The sequence below is a fragment of the Stegodyphus dumicola genome, chromosome 10 (genome assembly GCF_044657685.1).
Source record: "Stegodyphus dumicola isolate Sdum_Otavi_A_Nest chromosome 10, ASM4465768v1".
Lineage (NCBI taxonomy): Eukaryota > Metazoa > Arthropoda > Arachnida > Araneae > Eresidae > Stegodyphus > Stegodyphus dumicola.
Genome location: NC_140777.1, coordinates 99,421,647 through 99,435,952, shown reverse-complemented (window position 1 = coordinate 99,435,952; position 14,306 = coordinate 99,421,647). Strand labels below are relative to the sequence as shown.

The following is a 14,306-nucleotide window of genomic DNA, read 5'->3' as shown; positions in this document are numbered from 1 at the left end:
GATATTTAATAAATAAAGGTAACACACAAAAGGTTAACAAAAGTACCTTTGGGCGTATTGTAAAATCTGAACGGCCATTAGTCTCGAAACGCGATTATGCGTTAAATCACTATAAATGCCTCTTTTCATTTGCGTCTGTTGCCATTCCGCGAAATGTAAGATATTTATATTTCATATTGAATCTGTTTCTTGTGGATTAACAAACTAAATCCTTTTTGAAAGTAAAAGATGCAGTTCTTGAGAATATTCTTTGCATTTGAATTGGATTGATTTAAATAATAATTTAAAAAAATCATTAAAAATTTACCGAATTTAAATTACTTCCAAACAGGCGTTTATTTTAACATTTCCTGTGTTACTTTATTTATTAAATATCATGTTTTTCGCACTTAAAGCATAAAATTCAGTTGAAGAGCAATATCGCAAAATAATTTTAACATGAGCATATCTTTAGAATTTCCGATACACAGTCTCGCGGGCTGGAGATAAAAATGTTTTTTCTGTTCAACGTTGCCATTGCTCGCTTTGAATTCCTTGAGTTTGTTAATCAAAATTCGTTAAAGTTTTACAAAATATGAAATAGATAATAAAACAAATTTCAAATTTGGGCTTCCAAATGCCCATATTCGCAGGAAGATTTTGTTATTCAAAATTTGATGGCTCTGTGTACCGTTGTTTTTTCACTATGCGAACGCATTTCTGCAGATTCTTCATTATTTAATTTCTTTAAACAGGGCGCTAATATTTGGTGGCAGCAATTTGAAAAGTGAAACATCGCTTGTAGTGAATCAACGGAAAATGCCAAAACGAAATTCATAGTCCTTCCGGGCAAATTGCCCATTTGGACTAAAAATGCATTTAATTCATGATCTGACTAATTAAAAAGATTCAATATTTCTATAGAATGAACTTATATTTTTATTATTTATATCATATATTATAAAACTGTAAATAATTTTTGATTAACAAACTCGATGACTTTAAAGCGAGCAGTGGCAAGACTGCACAGAATAAAACATTTTTATGTCCAGCACGTGAGACTCTCTATCGGAAATTCTAAAGATATGCTGTTTTTAAATATTTGGTATTGATTTGAATTTTTGTGGCATCAGTGCGAAGAACATGATAGGTAATTAATAAATTTAACACGCAAAACGTTAATAATAAAAAGACATTCCTTATTATAATGGCTTCCAAAATTTAATCGCTATTCGACCAACATGTAATATGTTAGCAAGGTATACACATACTTGATATCTCGGTTGATTAGTGATTCAATCTTGGGGAAGGCTATAATAATAAAGAAGGGAAAAAAAAGGTTTTGCAAACCATCTTACTAAGGAAACTGAACTTTGATATGAAAGATTGATTTGAGAGATGATATATGATGATTGATATGATGAGAAAAGATTGATAACAAATATCGTAAAAAATTATATGCCAACATTTAACACTGCATCGGGAATTCTAAACATATGCTGCTACGTTGCTTTTAAAATTGTCGTAATTTTGTTGTTGAACTGTACATAATAATGCGAAGAAAATTATGCTTGATAGGAAAGCTGAAAAGACAAAAAGAAATGGGTTAGCAGAAGTGAGTGCGATAGAAGACTGGTAGACTGCGAGCTCAGCGGAAGCGTAAAAAACCTTAACTTACCTTTTTGGACCATCGTTAAACTTTGAAACCTTTCAGATTTTTTTTGGTTGGGGGGGGGAGGTAATAACAATGTAACGAAGAATAACCGCGTTTAACGGTTGTATTAAAGAATATTTTTAAAGTCCCCCCTTTTTTTTTCATTCCTTACAGACAGTTGTTCCGTACAGACAGTGTGAATAATACTGTTGATAATGTCGCATGTGCCTTCATGAAATGTGACCAAAATGAAAAAATTCTAAGTAACCTGAACTTGAAGTTAGGATAAACGCAACTTTTGCTTGCAGAATCGCATGGGGAATAGTGTTTCAAGTGTTATCTACTGCACCAGTTTTTTATAACATGAAAATAACTCGTAGTAGCCATTTTTAAAACACTTTTAATTTAAATTATTTGAGATATTTTTGAAAGCTTGGTTGCTTCTTCTAATCCTTGCTTTAATCGACCTTGAAAAAATAAACCATGTTTTCTCTCCATTCGCACGGGTGATAAATGATGATTTCGTAACCTTTGCTTTTGAAGTGTGAGAAAACGAAAATACGTATATATTATTTTAAGTTTACATCACGAAATAGAATAAATATCCTTTGGATGATCAGACTTTATTGGTGCCAGTTCGATAGTGTTGATGACTTGCAAAAGTAAATAAATACGCACTGTTTGGCATACTTTATACTCCATAAAATAACCAAGTGCTCGAAAATAACATCTTAAAGCAGCGTTTCCTAACCAGGGTTCAGTGAAATATTCTTAAGGGTTCCGAAAGAAATGGGGAAATAAGAGGTATGTCATAAACGGAAAAAAAATTTTTTGTCTTGATTCGGAATTGTACTTGGGTTACTTCGGAGGGGAAAGCGGGTGTGAGTGGGACAAATCTAGCCGATGATAATTTGAAAAGTTGACTTTGGCAATTCGGCTATGCTAGGTTAGACTCGTCCGAAGTCGTCAATAGTTGTATGAATTTCTTTGTTACTTGCGTTACCCAAAAAATTAATACAATATTTTCAATGGAAGGAGATAAACTTATTCTTTAGCTATTTTTAATTATACACTAGCATTGCAAGGCTACATATAAGGCATTGCAAGGCTTTGATTAAGTTTAAATAATAGTTTAGTTTTTTTTTTTTCCAGTTATTATATCTTAAACAAGTTGGCTCCGTGTATTAGATTCACAGATTACTAGGGTCAAATTTATGAATTAATAAGTGGCATACGTAATTATATATTATTATTATATTGCATTATATTGCTCGGTAAATAAATTGTTCATAACAATATGGCGTCCTGTGATTACTGAATTTTGCACGAGTTTTTAATGGAATTTTTTTATATAATATTATTTGACAGAAATAATACAGTATTCTTTATCATCCTAACCATAGCACTATCTCGGTGGTTCATAGGTATAAGAAGTTGACGGTTGCTTGAATGATGGATAATCGAGCTTTGCTTGTATTCATGTTTTGCAGAACTAATTTTTTAAAAATTTAAACGTTAAGAACACAAAATGTCAAATTTACAAAAATATACTGGAAAATTTTTAAGGAATTAAAAGAAGAATTATAATTTCATTTTTTTATATAATTTTAAAGATAATCTTCCGGCCAGTTTGAATTTTTCAGAGTGATGGATTATATGGTCTTTAAAAACTGATTACTCTACTGGCAAATTACTTCTTTAAGAAAATAAAGGAAGTTGTTTGATTTATTTGTAATTAAGTTTATTATTATTATATTTAATAATTTATTATAGACGTAAGTTTTATTGACAAAATAAGCAAACGTATCTTGTTTTGATTCTATTGACAGAATTTCAGAAGTAAGTTGCTGCTTAATGTGTACTGGTCTATCAATCTCGGAAGTTTCCTAAATAAAAAGATTAGATATTTTCCAAGTGTTTTGGGGGTAAGCTATCTCTCGCTGTCGGTAAAGAGTCAATAATGCTTTTAAGCTGTATTTCGGGAAAGACGTTCGTATCTCAACTAGGCAAAACTTGCCTGAATTTCCGTTTTAAAACTTTTGGCTGTGTATTAGAAAAGTAATAAATAGTTTCCTCGCAACACTTAAAAACCTTTCTTTTCCATTCTAAGAGCCTCTTAAGTCAATCCCTCATCTTTAAATGTAGACTGTGTATAAAAGCATATATTAAATATATTTATGAAATTTCTTCGTAAAAGTGCAGCGTTTATTAACAGTAATTATCGAGGTTTTATGTTAATTTAGCTGTCAGTTTTCTAAATGAATGTCTAATGTACGTTACAAAATCAAAGCAATTTAGTTGATCATTCTTTGAAAGCTTTTAAGCTATAAATAACGTATTTATAGTACTGATTTTTATTCATTTGAGTGAAGAAAATAAAAGCTATCTGCAGATGAATTTCTAAATGTATTAATTTGTATAAGCAACTGCTAACCGGCTTACATGACTGAAATAAATTATGGAACAAACAAGGTGGTCAACAGTCTAACATGAAGACCACCAAAAAAGATTGTGGTCAACAATCTAGTAGCAACAAATCCAAATTGGATCAGAAACAAAAACAAATCAATAAAATAATACAAAAATAAGATAATATAACAGATAGTTGAATTTTTTTCCCCAGGAAGCAGCCCAAAAATTTTCAACAGAGCGGTGTTTTTTTATTCATATCTGAATAATTATAAAAAATGCAAACATAACAGATTTAAATTAATTTAAAACAAAAAATAAGGTAATTAAATTTTTAAATAAAACTAGAAAAAAATGTTATAGAATAAAGTAAAAATTAAAAGAAATTTTTTTTCATCAATCATCAAGACATCATCTACAGACTATAGCCTAGCTTTGAAATGAAATATATTAATGAGTTCATGGTAAATATGCAAAATTAATTTTCGTGATGGATATTTTTGAATGAGACAAAGAGTATATTTTAAAACGAAAAGTTTGCGATTTATCTTGCAAAATTTCATTGATGCTGCGCTAAAAATACTAAATGTTTCTCAAGGATGGCTTGTTGAAGCAAAACTACTTAAAAAGTCAACAGAAACATGAAATCAGTAGGCAAATGCGTTAAACTCGAAGTTATAGGAAATTACGTTTTAGTGAAAATAACTAGTTTTTAAACAAATTTTAACATTGTATGGTATTCACTAACAATTTAAATTTTTTATTATGCAAGACAGCAGTTAAACTGTTTGGAAAGAATGATTAGTGTATGCAAATAATATACGAAGATTATTTGGCTACGAAAATATGTTGCGTGAATATCTCTACAGACAAACACAAAACACCAGAAAACCATGTTTTCTGTATTAGAAGTTAAAAAAAGAGATGAACTGAAGTTTTCAGTGTACTTATTTTTCAGGCCTGTATCAAAAAGTCACAGACGAAGGCTCGCTTAATTTCTGGGTCTAATATTTGCAACAGTTTTATTCTATATTACAGTATTTGATGAATTCGAGACAAAAACTCACAGGGTTCTGCAATTCGTCTGAAGTGTTAAATTATTTAGCATTTGACCAGGAAATCCTCCTCAGATCTATCGTTTTAAATTTTTGCTTTTGTTTTTTGGCAAATGAATGGTAATGTGTAGAAATCATATTGTTTTTGTTGTTGTTTAATAATACGCATTATTTATAAAAAAAAGACTGCATTGTCCTGTGTTTTTAATCTTCAGTACTAGAACCGTTTACCGAATTAGAAAAATGGTGAAAGATATGATAGTTGGGACATTACATCAGGTTTCAAGAATAAATTCGCAAATAACAGAAAAATTCAATTCAATTTTAAATTGCTGGGAATCTTAATTACTTAGCGCTACTTTTCACAATGTCCGCATTTATTTGTAATGTTTGGAGCAATTATGTGTATTGCAACATGATTTCTATGCTTTTATGTAATATTCTTTGGTGTTCATTTGAGGTTTGTTGTGAAATGTGCTCATTGACGTCACATGCTCATTGACGTCATTAGCAGTCTGAAGTAACGTATACATGTCATAGATTTCAACGCCAATAAAAATCCCGTATCAGTGCTAGCAAGAAGATAAGAGCAATCTTTGTGACGTAGCTAACCTTAAATATAATTTTTGTATTAGCATTAGCAATTCGTTTTATAAGATATCTCAGAGCAGGCGTTGAACTTGGTCTAGGAAGATATACATCTGGAAGTAAGTTAATAGTATAATAAGACGATGCGTTGCTTGAAATTTGAATCGTTTTTCTAAATTAAAATTTTGTATTATCTAGAGCAGGGCTTCTCAACCGGTGGTACGCAAGAGAAAAATATTTAATAAGCAAAGAACCAAGTAATTTTTAAGTATTAAATTCAAAAATTAAAACCCCTAACATCCTGACTGAGTTTATTTTTTCTCCAACACTCGTAAATTTTTGCGATGTGAGCTTTGTTCAAGGTCAATAGCCGTTTACAGACTTAAAACAAGAGGCAACATAGTAATAACAAGAGGCAACATAGAAGAACCACGAAAATTGCCATGCAGACAGATCGTACGCCTCTGTCTGCATGGCAATTTTCGTGGTTCTTCTATGTTGTACGTTTCACAAATATTTTTTTAGCCTTAGACATAACAAAATTTGCCATAAATGATGTTTAAAAGGATTGATAGAAACTGATGCTGTATTTAATAGGAAATAAAAATAAGTTCCTATAGAAAAGATAATAGCATCTCATTAATTCTCTTAGGGTTTATGGCTTTATTAGCATGTCAGCGCTTTATCTCGTCGCTTCCGGGCTCATATTGCTCCATTTTCAATGAGAATAATTTTTTACGTCGGTTTACTGTCTCTAACAGCAGGTATTTGGTCTTCTTGTTGCTTTGTATTCCTTACTTTTCTACGTGATTTGAGAATATCGTCGTCTGTTTTTGAAGAACTCGTAATATATTGTGCATTTAAATATTTTTGAAAAAATAATAAAACAAACCAAGATTTTTGAAAATGGAAAAATGGCTAGGATTGGCTAAGCAGAAAAGTGACGGTTTACAGGTGATGGATCCATTTTACAATCATCTACTAGCACTAAGAATATTGAAAAGAAAAGAAAAATTGTTTCTAGAAAATATAATGAAAGTTATTTATGATTTGGATTTACTTGAAATGGACCCTCAGTTTCAGTGTGTTATTTGCGGTACTCTGTTATCCAATCAAAGTATGAAACCATCGTTTTTTAAAAGACGTCTTGAACCTAAGCATGCCAATTTAAAGGATATATCTGAAGAATATTTTAAGAGGAAATTATCGGAGTTCAAAAATAGTAGACAAGTAGTGAAAGGTTTTGTAACTTCAAGTAAAAAAGCTTTGGAAGCTAGTTACGAGATAAGAATTGCTAAAACTGGGCAGGCTCACACTATTGAAGAAAACTTTATATTACCAGCATCTAAAGATATCATTTTAACACTATTAAACGAAAAGCGGCTAATGAACTTAGTAATATTCCGTTATCAAATAATAAATACTGTGAGTCGACGAATTCATGAAATAGCAAATTCCATAAACGAAGCGATATAGGAGCAGTGAGTAAACTAATTTACTCCTCCATACATCGTGAAGCTTTAGTTGCCAAAGCAAAGTCTGAAAATCGTTTTAAATTAAGCTGTGAAACTTGTTAATCTTATTAAAAGTCGATCTTTAAATTCAAGAATATTTAGGATTTTATGCCAAGAGATGGGCAGTGAACATGAAAAGCTTTTGTTTATATTCCGAAGGAAGTTTGTTATCCAGAGGCAAAATTTTAAATCGTCTTTTTGAACTTCGCTCAGAAATTCAAATTTTCCTCTGTGATTCAAAATTTGAATTGCAAAATTGTTTATTTAGTGAATTATGGTTGGCGCATGTAGCATATTTAGCTGATATTTTTGAAAAGTTAAATGAATTAAATTTAGGATTAAGAGGACAAAATGTGAATTTTATTACCTTTAGAGATAATTAAATGATAAAAAAAACTCGAGCTAATAACCAAAGAATTGGATAATAATATTTTAAGCTTTGTGCCACTTTTAGAAAGTTTTCTAACAGAAAAAAAATTTGGAAATTGAAGAAGATTTAGCATCCGACATTAAAAATCATTATTTTTCATTGATAAATGATTTCAACATGTATTTTCCCGAGGATTTGAAAAAGAAATTGGATTAGAAATTCATTTTGTTCAAATATATCTGAATTTTTATCTCGCGAAGAAAAAGAGCAATTTACAGAAACTCCCTGACTCCCTGTGATCGAACTCTAACTGAAGATTTCAAAAATAACACACTTGTTAATTTTTGTCTTAACAAACAAACAAAACAAAACAAACAAACAAAAAAAAAAAAAAAAAAAAAAAAAAATAGAAGAATTTCAAATAAAGCTATTAAATTTTTATTGCCTTTTTGCACAACCTATTTGTGTGAACAAGGATTTTCTTCCGTGCTATATTTAAAACTAAATGCAGAACAAAATTAAATCTGGATTCTAATTTACCCTTCAAACTAAGCGAAATAAGAGCAGACAAAAAGAAATTGATTTCTCTTAAACAGGCCCAAATTTCGCACTAAATTTGACAATTAAAGTATTAAAGTTAAATTTTGATGTAAACTAATTTTTAATATTTTATGTGTGTATATTAATTCAAATAGTCTATATATAATAATATAGGTTGTGCAAATGGCAAAATATTTTTAGCCAAAACAGCATTTTGCATCGATTCGCTTTTCGAACTGTTGCCAGCAAATATTATCGCTATGTATTATATTTAAAAAATTTAGATAATGAAGAATCTGCATGAATGTTTCTCGCACTGTGAAAAAACAACGGTACCTAGAGCCATCAAATTTTGAATAACATAGTCTTCCAACCGAACTTGACCACTTGAAAGCCCGAATTTTGAATTTCGAATTTGTTTTATTATCTGTTTAAAATTTTGCAAAACTTTAACGAATGTTCAATTAACAAACTTAACGATTTCAAAGCGCGCAATGTACGGAAAAAAATTAATCTCCAAGGCGCGAGACAGTGCATCGGAAATTCTAAAGGTATGTTGTTTTGCTGTTTTTAAATATTTTATGATATTGCTGTTGATTTAAATTGTATGTATTTTAAGTGCGAAGAACACGGTATTTAAGAAATAACGGTAGCACACCATACGTTAAAAATACGGCCTTTGGGGCTTAATATAAAATCTGAAAGCATTCAGATTTTCTTTTTTTTTCCCCCCCCCTTTTTTTCTTTCTTTCTTTTTTTTTTTTTTTTTTTTAGTACAAAGGCCGTTAGCCTAGAAGGGCTGTTAACATTGTTTTGGCATTTTGCGTTGAAAACTTAAATGTCCGTTTCACTTTTCAAATTGTTCCACCCAATATTATCGTCCTTTGTTATATTTAAAGAAATGAAATAATGAAGAATCTGCATAAATGTATGTACGTTTCTCGCATTGTGATAAAACAACGTACCTAGAGCCATCATATTTTGAATAACGTAATCCTCTATCGAATATGGGCATCTGGAAGCCCTAATTTGGAATTTGTTTTATTATCGATTTGACATTTTGTAACACTTAACGAATTTTTGATCAACAAACTCAACGATTTTAAAGCGAGCAGTGGCAATACTGTACAGGAGAGAGAAAAAAAAAATTCGTGCGAGACTGTGTATCGGAAATTCTAAAGATATGCTCTTTTAAATATTTTGTGATATTGGTGTTGAATTGAATTTTACGGTTTAAGTGCGAAGAACATGATATTTAATAAATAAAGGTGGCACACAAAACGTTAAAAAAACAACCCTTTAAGCGTAATATAAAATCTGAAAGATCTCGGTTTTTTTTTTCTTTTTTTTTAATATTTCTATTCGTAAATTGCAAAATAATCATTGTAAAATGTAATAGTAGTACTACTAAATGTTTTCAATTTTGGTTTTGACGGTACGCGTTTGTCAAAAAGTTGAGAACCGTTGAATTAACGCAAAGAAACTCAAGGGCTTTCTGCCTGTGTGGAGAAATGCCGTCGTGGAGGACATTTTAATGGAAACGCTCGTATCCATGTTTACGCGTGGAGAACACCACAAAAACTGTCATGCAGTCAGCCCATTCGCCAGAATTCGAACTCGGCATGAACTACCAGTGTTCGGCGATTCTATTGCTCGGCCGCTGGTGGGCGAGCCACAAACTATATACCGATAAGTGATCATATTTGCTATGCAAGTTAACTTTTTCTTAACTAAAAATTTGGAAATAGTTTTGGCTCCATTTAAGAAACGGATACTTTAAAAATAAGGAAGAACCGTAGTACGCTCGTCCTCTATCCGTAGGATAAGATCCGACTAAAGAAAAGTTTTTACTGAATTTTTGCAAGGGAAAAAATGCTAGTTTTACCACTGTTATAGGGCAATTTCCTTCGACGAGATTCCTGTGTGTTTTTAAGATGGCAATTATAACAAAGTTTCTAAAAACCAAAGAAATTAGACTTAACTGCAGGTTCTTTGTATTAAAGAAGTAACAACACGTATAAAATATCTATTTATTTCCCTAGTAATTTCACAAAATGCTTTTTGTAGTCTTGTTCAGCTTATTTTTCAATAGAACCACGAAGTAGTTTTGGTTCAGTCACAGCTGTGTGGCAATATTTGTTTTATAGATCCTCATTCATCTCGTGTCAAGACAGCATGCACGGTCATATTTAATAATGCGAATTGGTGCTGTTTTATACCTCTTCTCTAACCACTCTCTTCTCCCCGTCATCGATCAGTCCGGCGAACTTAAATTAATTGCAGCGGACAGTTAACTTGTGTAGAATGCTACTCCCAACAGTAAACAAGTTAACCTCCTTTGCTGTATTACAGAAGTCGGCATATGTAATGCTGTAAGACTGTAGGGTTCTGGCCCACTGATGTTGTATGAAGTCTGACGTTTGGTTTATTTTATTTCGTTATGATAAAGCAAAGGAAGGCTACCTGACCAAAGAGATGGATGCCTTCGTGAGGGACTTTCTAAAGAAACTGTCTCGTATCCACGTTACACATAAGAAAAATCACAAAAACATCTATATAACCCGCCTGATCGCCTGAAATCGAATCCAGTTTGAACTAGCAGTGTTCAGCTACTTTACCGCTCCGACGCTGTTTGGCCAAGTCTAGCGTCTTGATACGGTTTTAAAGGTCAGGGCTTTGATGCAGTTTGAAACTCAGCCATCCTGTTCTTTTTAACGTAATGAAAATATCTTAACAAATTTAAGATAAAAACCTGTAAAAAATACCTTTAATTTTCGAAATTAGTCTTTTTATTGATATTTTATTTTATCGTCAATTTAAGCACTGTCATAAATTTACATTAAAAAAAAAACATTATTATATATTTAAAAATGAGCGAAAGGCCTCGCTACTAATCTACTATTATTTAATAAGTATAATATTGACACATTTTTATATTCCTTTGTGCTTAGTTCTTTCTCTAACAAATTATGTCTTTCTTTTCGTATTATTTTATTCCATAAAGATATAAAAAAAGTCTCTTTTATAGTATTAAAATACTTCAGTGTTTCATTACTGCAGCAGCTGTAAATGTTATTAGAGTTAATATGTGCGGGCTTATATGCCGGACAAACTGTGTCTGAAATTTAAAGTTGCTTGTGTATAGACTACTACTATAACCCTTTAACTGCATGTTTGAGTTATCTAGGGTTTCATCAGCACTATACTACATTTAACGGTTATCGGCATTTAATAAAAACTAAAGTTAAAATCCTTTTCCGTTTTTTTTTTTCTTCGATTTCATTTCTGTTTTAAGATGCTTGAATGCCAGGGATGAACTGTGTTGAACCGCCGCTGAATGTATGCATTAATTTGACGGCAGCAATGAAAAATAACTGCTTGGAAAAATATGGATATGTATTCCATGTAGTAGAATTATTCCCGTCATCGATCAGTCCGGGTAGTCGAGTAGTAATTTGACATTCCCCATATCCCATCAAATTTTTCTAAAGGTCTGCTGGAAATTTAAACAAACCCTGGTATTCTTCTGTTATTGGAACCGAATTGAGAAATATATGTATAAATGCACGTGGTGTAACATATGTGTGTGTCTATACAAATCATACATACGTATGTGCATGCCTACGTTTCTCCGGTTCCGATAACAGAAGAATACCTAAACCCTTTTCACACTGTAAGAATTTCTCTAATGACATTTTGTACTGGAATTTTAAAGACTATCTTAGTACTTGTTAGTAAACGTACTGAATGATAGAACTAAATATTTTTCTTTAGAGTGTATCACAGTCTAATCATATCACTCCTATGTTTTCGGGTCGAGAAATTCGGAGGTTTTAGCCTAATTACTTCAGTATTTAGATAAAAAAATCTGTTTGTTTGTAAAAAATTGGAAACCGTAAAAAGAATTTCGTGTCATGTTGTGAACGTTTGTACGGTATCTCATTTTTTATACATATTTTTATGGAAACTTATTTCGCATTTTGATCCTTTTAATCAAAGATGAATATGTGAATGAGCTAGATTTTAATTTTTAACCTTTGAGCTTGAAGAAATCTCCTTTTTATTTGGGGGGAGGAGGGTATATATTTTTGTTTGTACCTTAAATATGTTTTACAAGTTTTGTTTTGAATCATGACTTAAATAGAGTGATTCGTTTGAATGAAGATATCGAATATCTTCCTGTTTTCTAGCTGGAAAAGGCAATCATCAATATCGTTGTCAGTAATATCTAAAAAAGTTTGCAAAACCTTATGCTACGAATTAATGTTGTAAAATTTAAAAAATTGTTATTAGAGTAGGAACTTCAATTCAAGTAAAATTTATAGAGCCTTATTTTTATTATTTGTTCAGTTTATGCCACAAATCAAGTCAACAATCAGAATGAAAACGTTGATTTTTTAGGATAATCCATAACATATTTATAACGCAGATTCTTGCGCTTGCATGTAATAGGATTTGTAAATCACAACCCTTTATTAATTTTTAAAACCAAATGTTACCGAAAATTCATTTTGATTTGTATTAAGTTATTCAAATAATAGTTTATTGCTTTTTATCCTAAAAACAAAACTAAAATTTCGAATTGTTTTTTATGAGCAGGTCTTTGAAAGTAAACCAAACTTTAAGATGAATCAGTGTATGAATTCCAGAAGCTGCCGAATAATTTTCTTGATTGCGAATCCAAAAAACATTTTGAAGCTTTAGAATTTTTCGACGACTCGAGAGATTCGATTCATTATATAAAAAATAAAAATAAGAAAACAAAGGAAAAAAAATTGCGTAACAGCCAAAGCCAAGTTTGAAATCTGCTAATAAGCAGATTTAAGAATACAGTTTTGTAAACTACATCTGTATTCAAGTGGATGACACAAAGGATGTTTACTAAAAGAAGTACTTAATTAAAATTCTTTAAACTTGAAGTATATTTTCTAAATCTTATTTGACATAAGTTATTTTAGTAGCAGTTCACATTTTTTACGTTTTCCCGGAATGATTTTGAATCGAAGTTAAGTACAAGAGGACTTTTTCGAGTAGAATATTAGCGTAGAAGAATGCTGGACATGAACTCTAAATTCGTTCCACAGAATTAAAATTATGGCACTCAGGACTGCCACGAAGTAATATTAATAATCCAAATCTTCTGAAACTTCACGAATCACGTTATTTCGGAATAGATGCTTTTACTAGAAGTCAATGAAACCAACCTTTCTAAAGCTTTTGAATTGAAACGATTAACGCGTATTTCAAGTTAGGATTCGAATGACGGAAAAAAACGCGCATTCAAGTTTTCGAACCTCGAATTTTTTGTAAATTCGGTAAATTCCTCAATTTAAATGTTTCATCCTTAATAAAGTCAAAGATTTAAGATTGCGGGATGTTTATACGGTTATTGAAATATTTTGTTTTCTGAATACTTGCTTGGGTCTTGACGGATAAATAGGCTTATGTTCCTTTTTTGTAAAAAGGTACATAAACTAATTCCTTTGTTAAGATGAATTCTATTTCTATTTATTGAAAAAAAAATGCATTTTGCTTTTATTTATATTTAATAAGGCTTGTTTACAATTATATCATCATAATCTAAAATTTCGACCAGTCTTAAATATTTTGCGAAGAAAGGATATACGAATAAAACTGAAATTTTTATTAACACTTTCTAACCTTATTTAATGTGTCTAAGTGATGTACGGAAATTAAATTTAAATTGTCTACTAATTTTAATAAACTATTTTGTGTTTAAATAATTCATTTTTCTTTTTCATAGAAAAGTGTCAGCATAGAAGGGCGGAATAAATATGGTGCAAGATGGAAAAGCGAAGGCGGTCAAAAAGGGAAAACCCGACTTGGATGATCTCAAGCAGGAGGTCTCTATGGTGTGTACCTCTTTTTAATCTTTTTAGTATTAAAACAGTAATTATAAAAGGTTATCTGTTAGAAATAAAAAGTTTTCTGTATTATTTTATGTTCTTTTGTAAACTTCATGGGAAAAGGTCAAGATCATTTAAGCGTTTACCTCAAAAACTGATAAGTGCCATCATCAGCTGAGATTATTCGATCGGCATTTGCTATCTCATATACTCATATCTGTTGAGAGATGCTTGTTAAGCTGTTCCATATCTTCTGAAGTTTTCGTGTCAATAATAAATAAGCTATATTAAAGTCCTTTTCTTTTCGGTAATTTTAGCAAGTTAATTGTC

General features: G+C 30.9%; 1 protein-coding gene across 2 annotated transcripts in view; it reads left to right on the top strand.

Annotated features, from left to right (window-relative positions):
* The window catches only part of LOC118185457 (sodium/potassium-transporting ATPase subunit alpha-like), a 364,057-nt gene that overhangs the window by 183,012 nt on the left and 166,739 nt on the right, over positions 1–14,306 (top strand). For both annotated transcript variants that reach the window (XM_085825310.1, XM_085825309.1), the window contains exon 2: positions 13,874–13,982. In XM_085825310.1, the coding sequence (XP_085681436.1) occupies positions 13,905–13,982 (78 nt within the window). In that variant the 5' untranslated portion in view covers positions 13,874–13,904. The remainder of the gene's footprint in view (positions 1–13,873; positions 13,983–14,306) is intronic.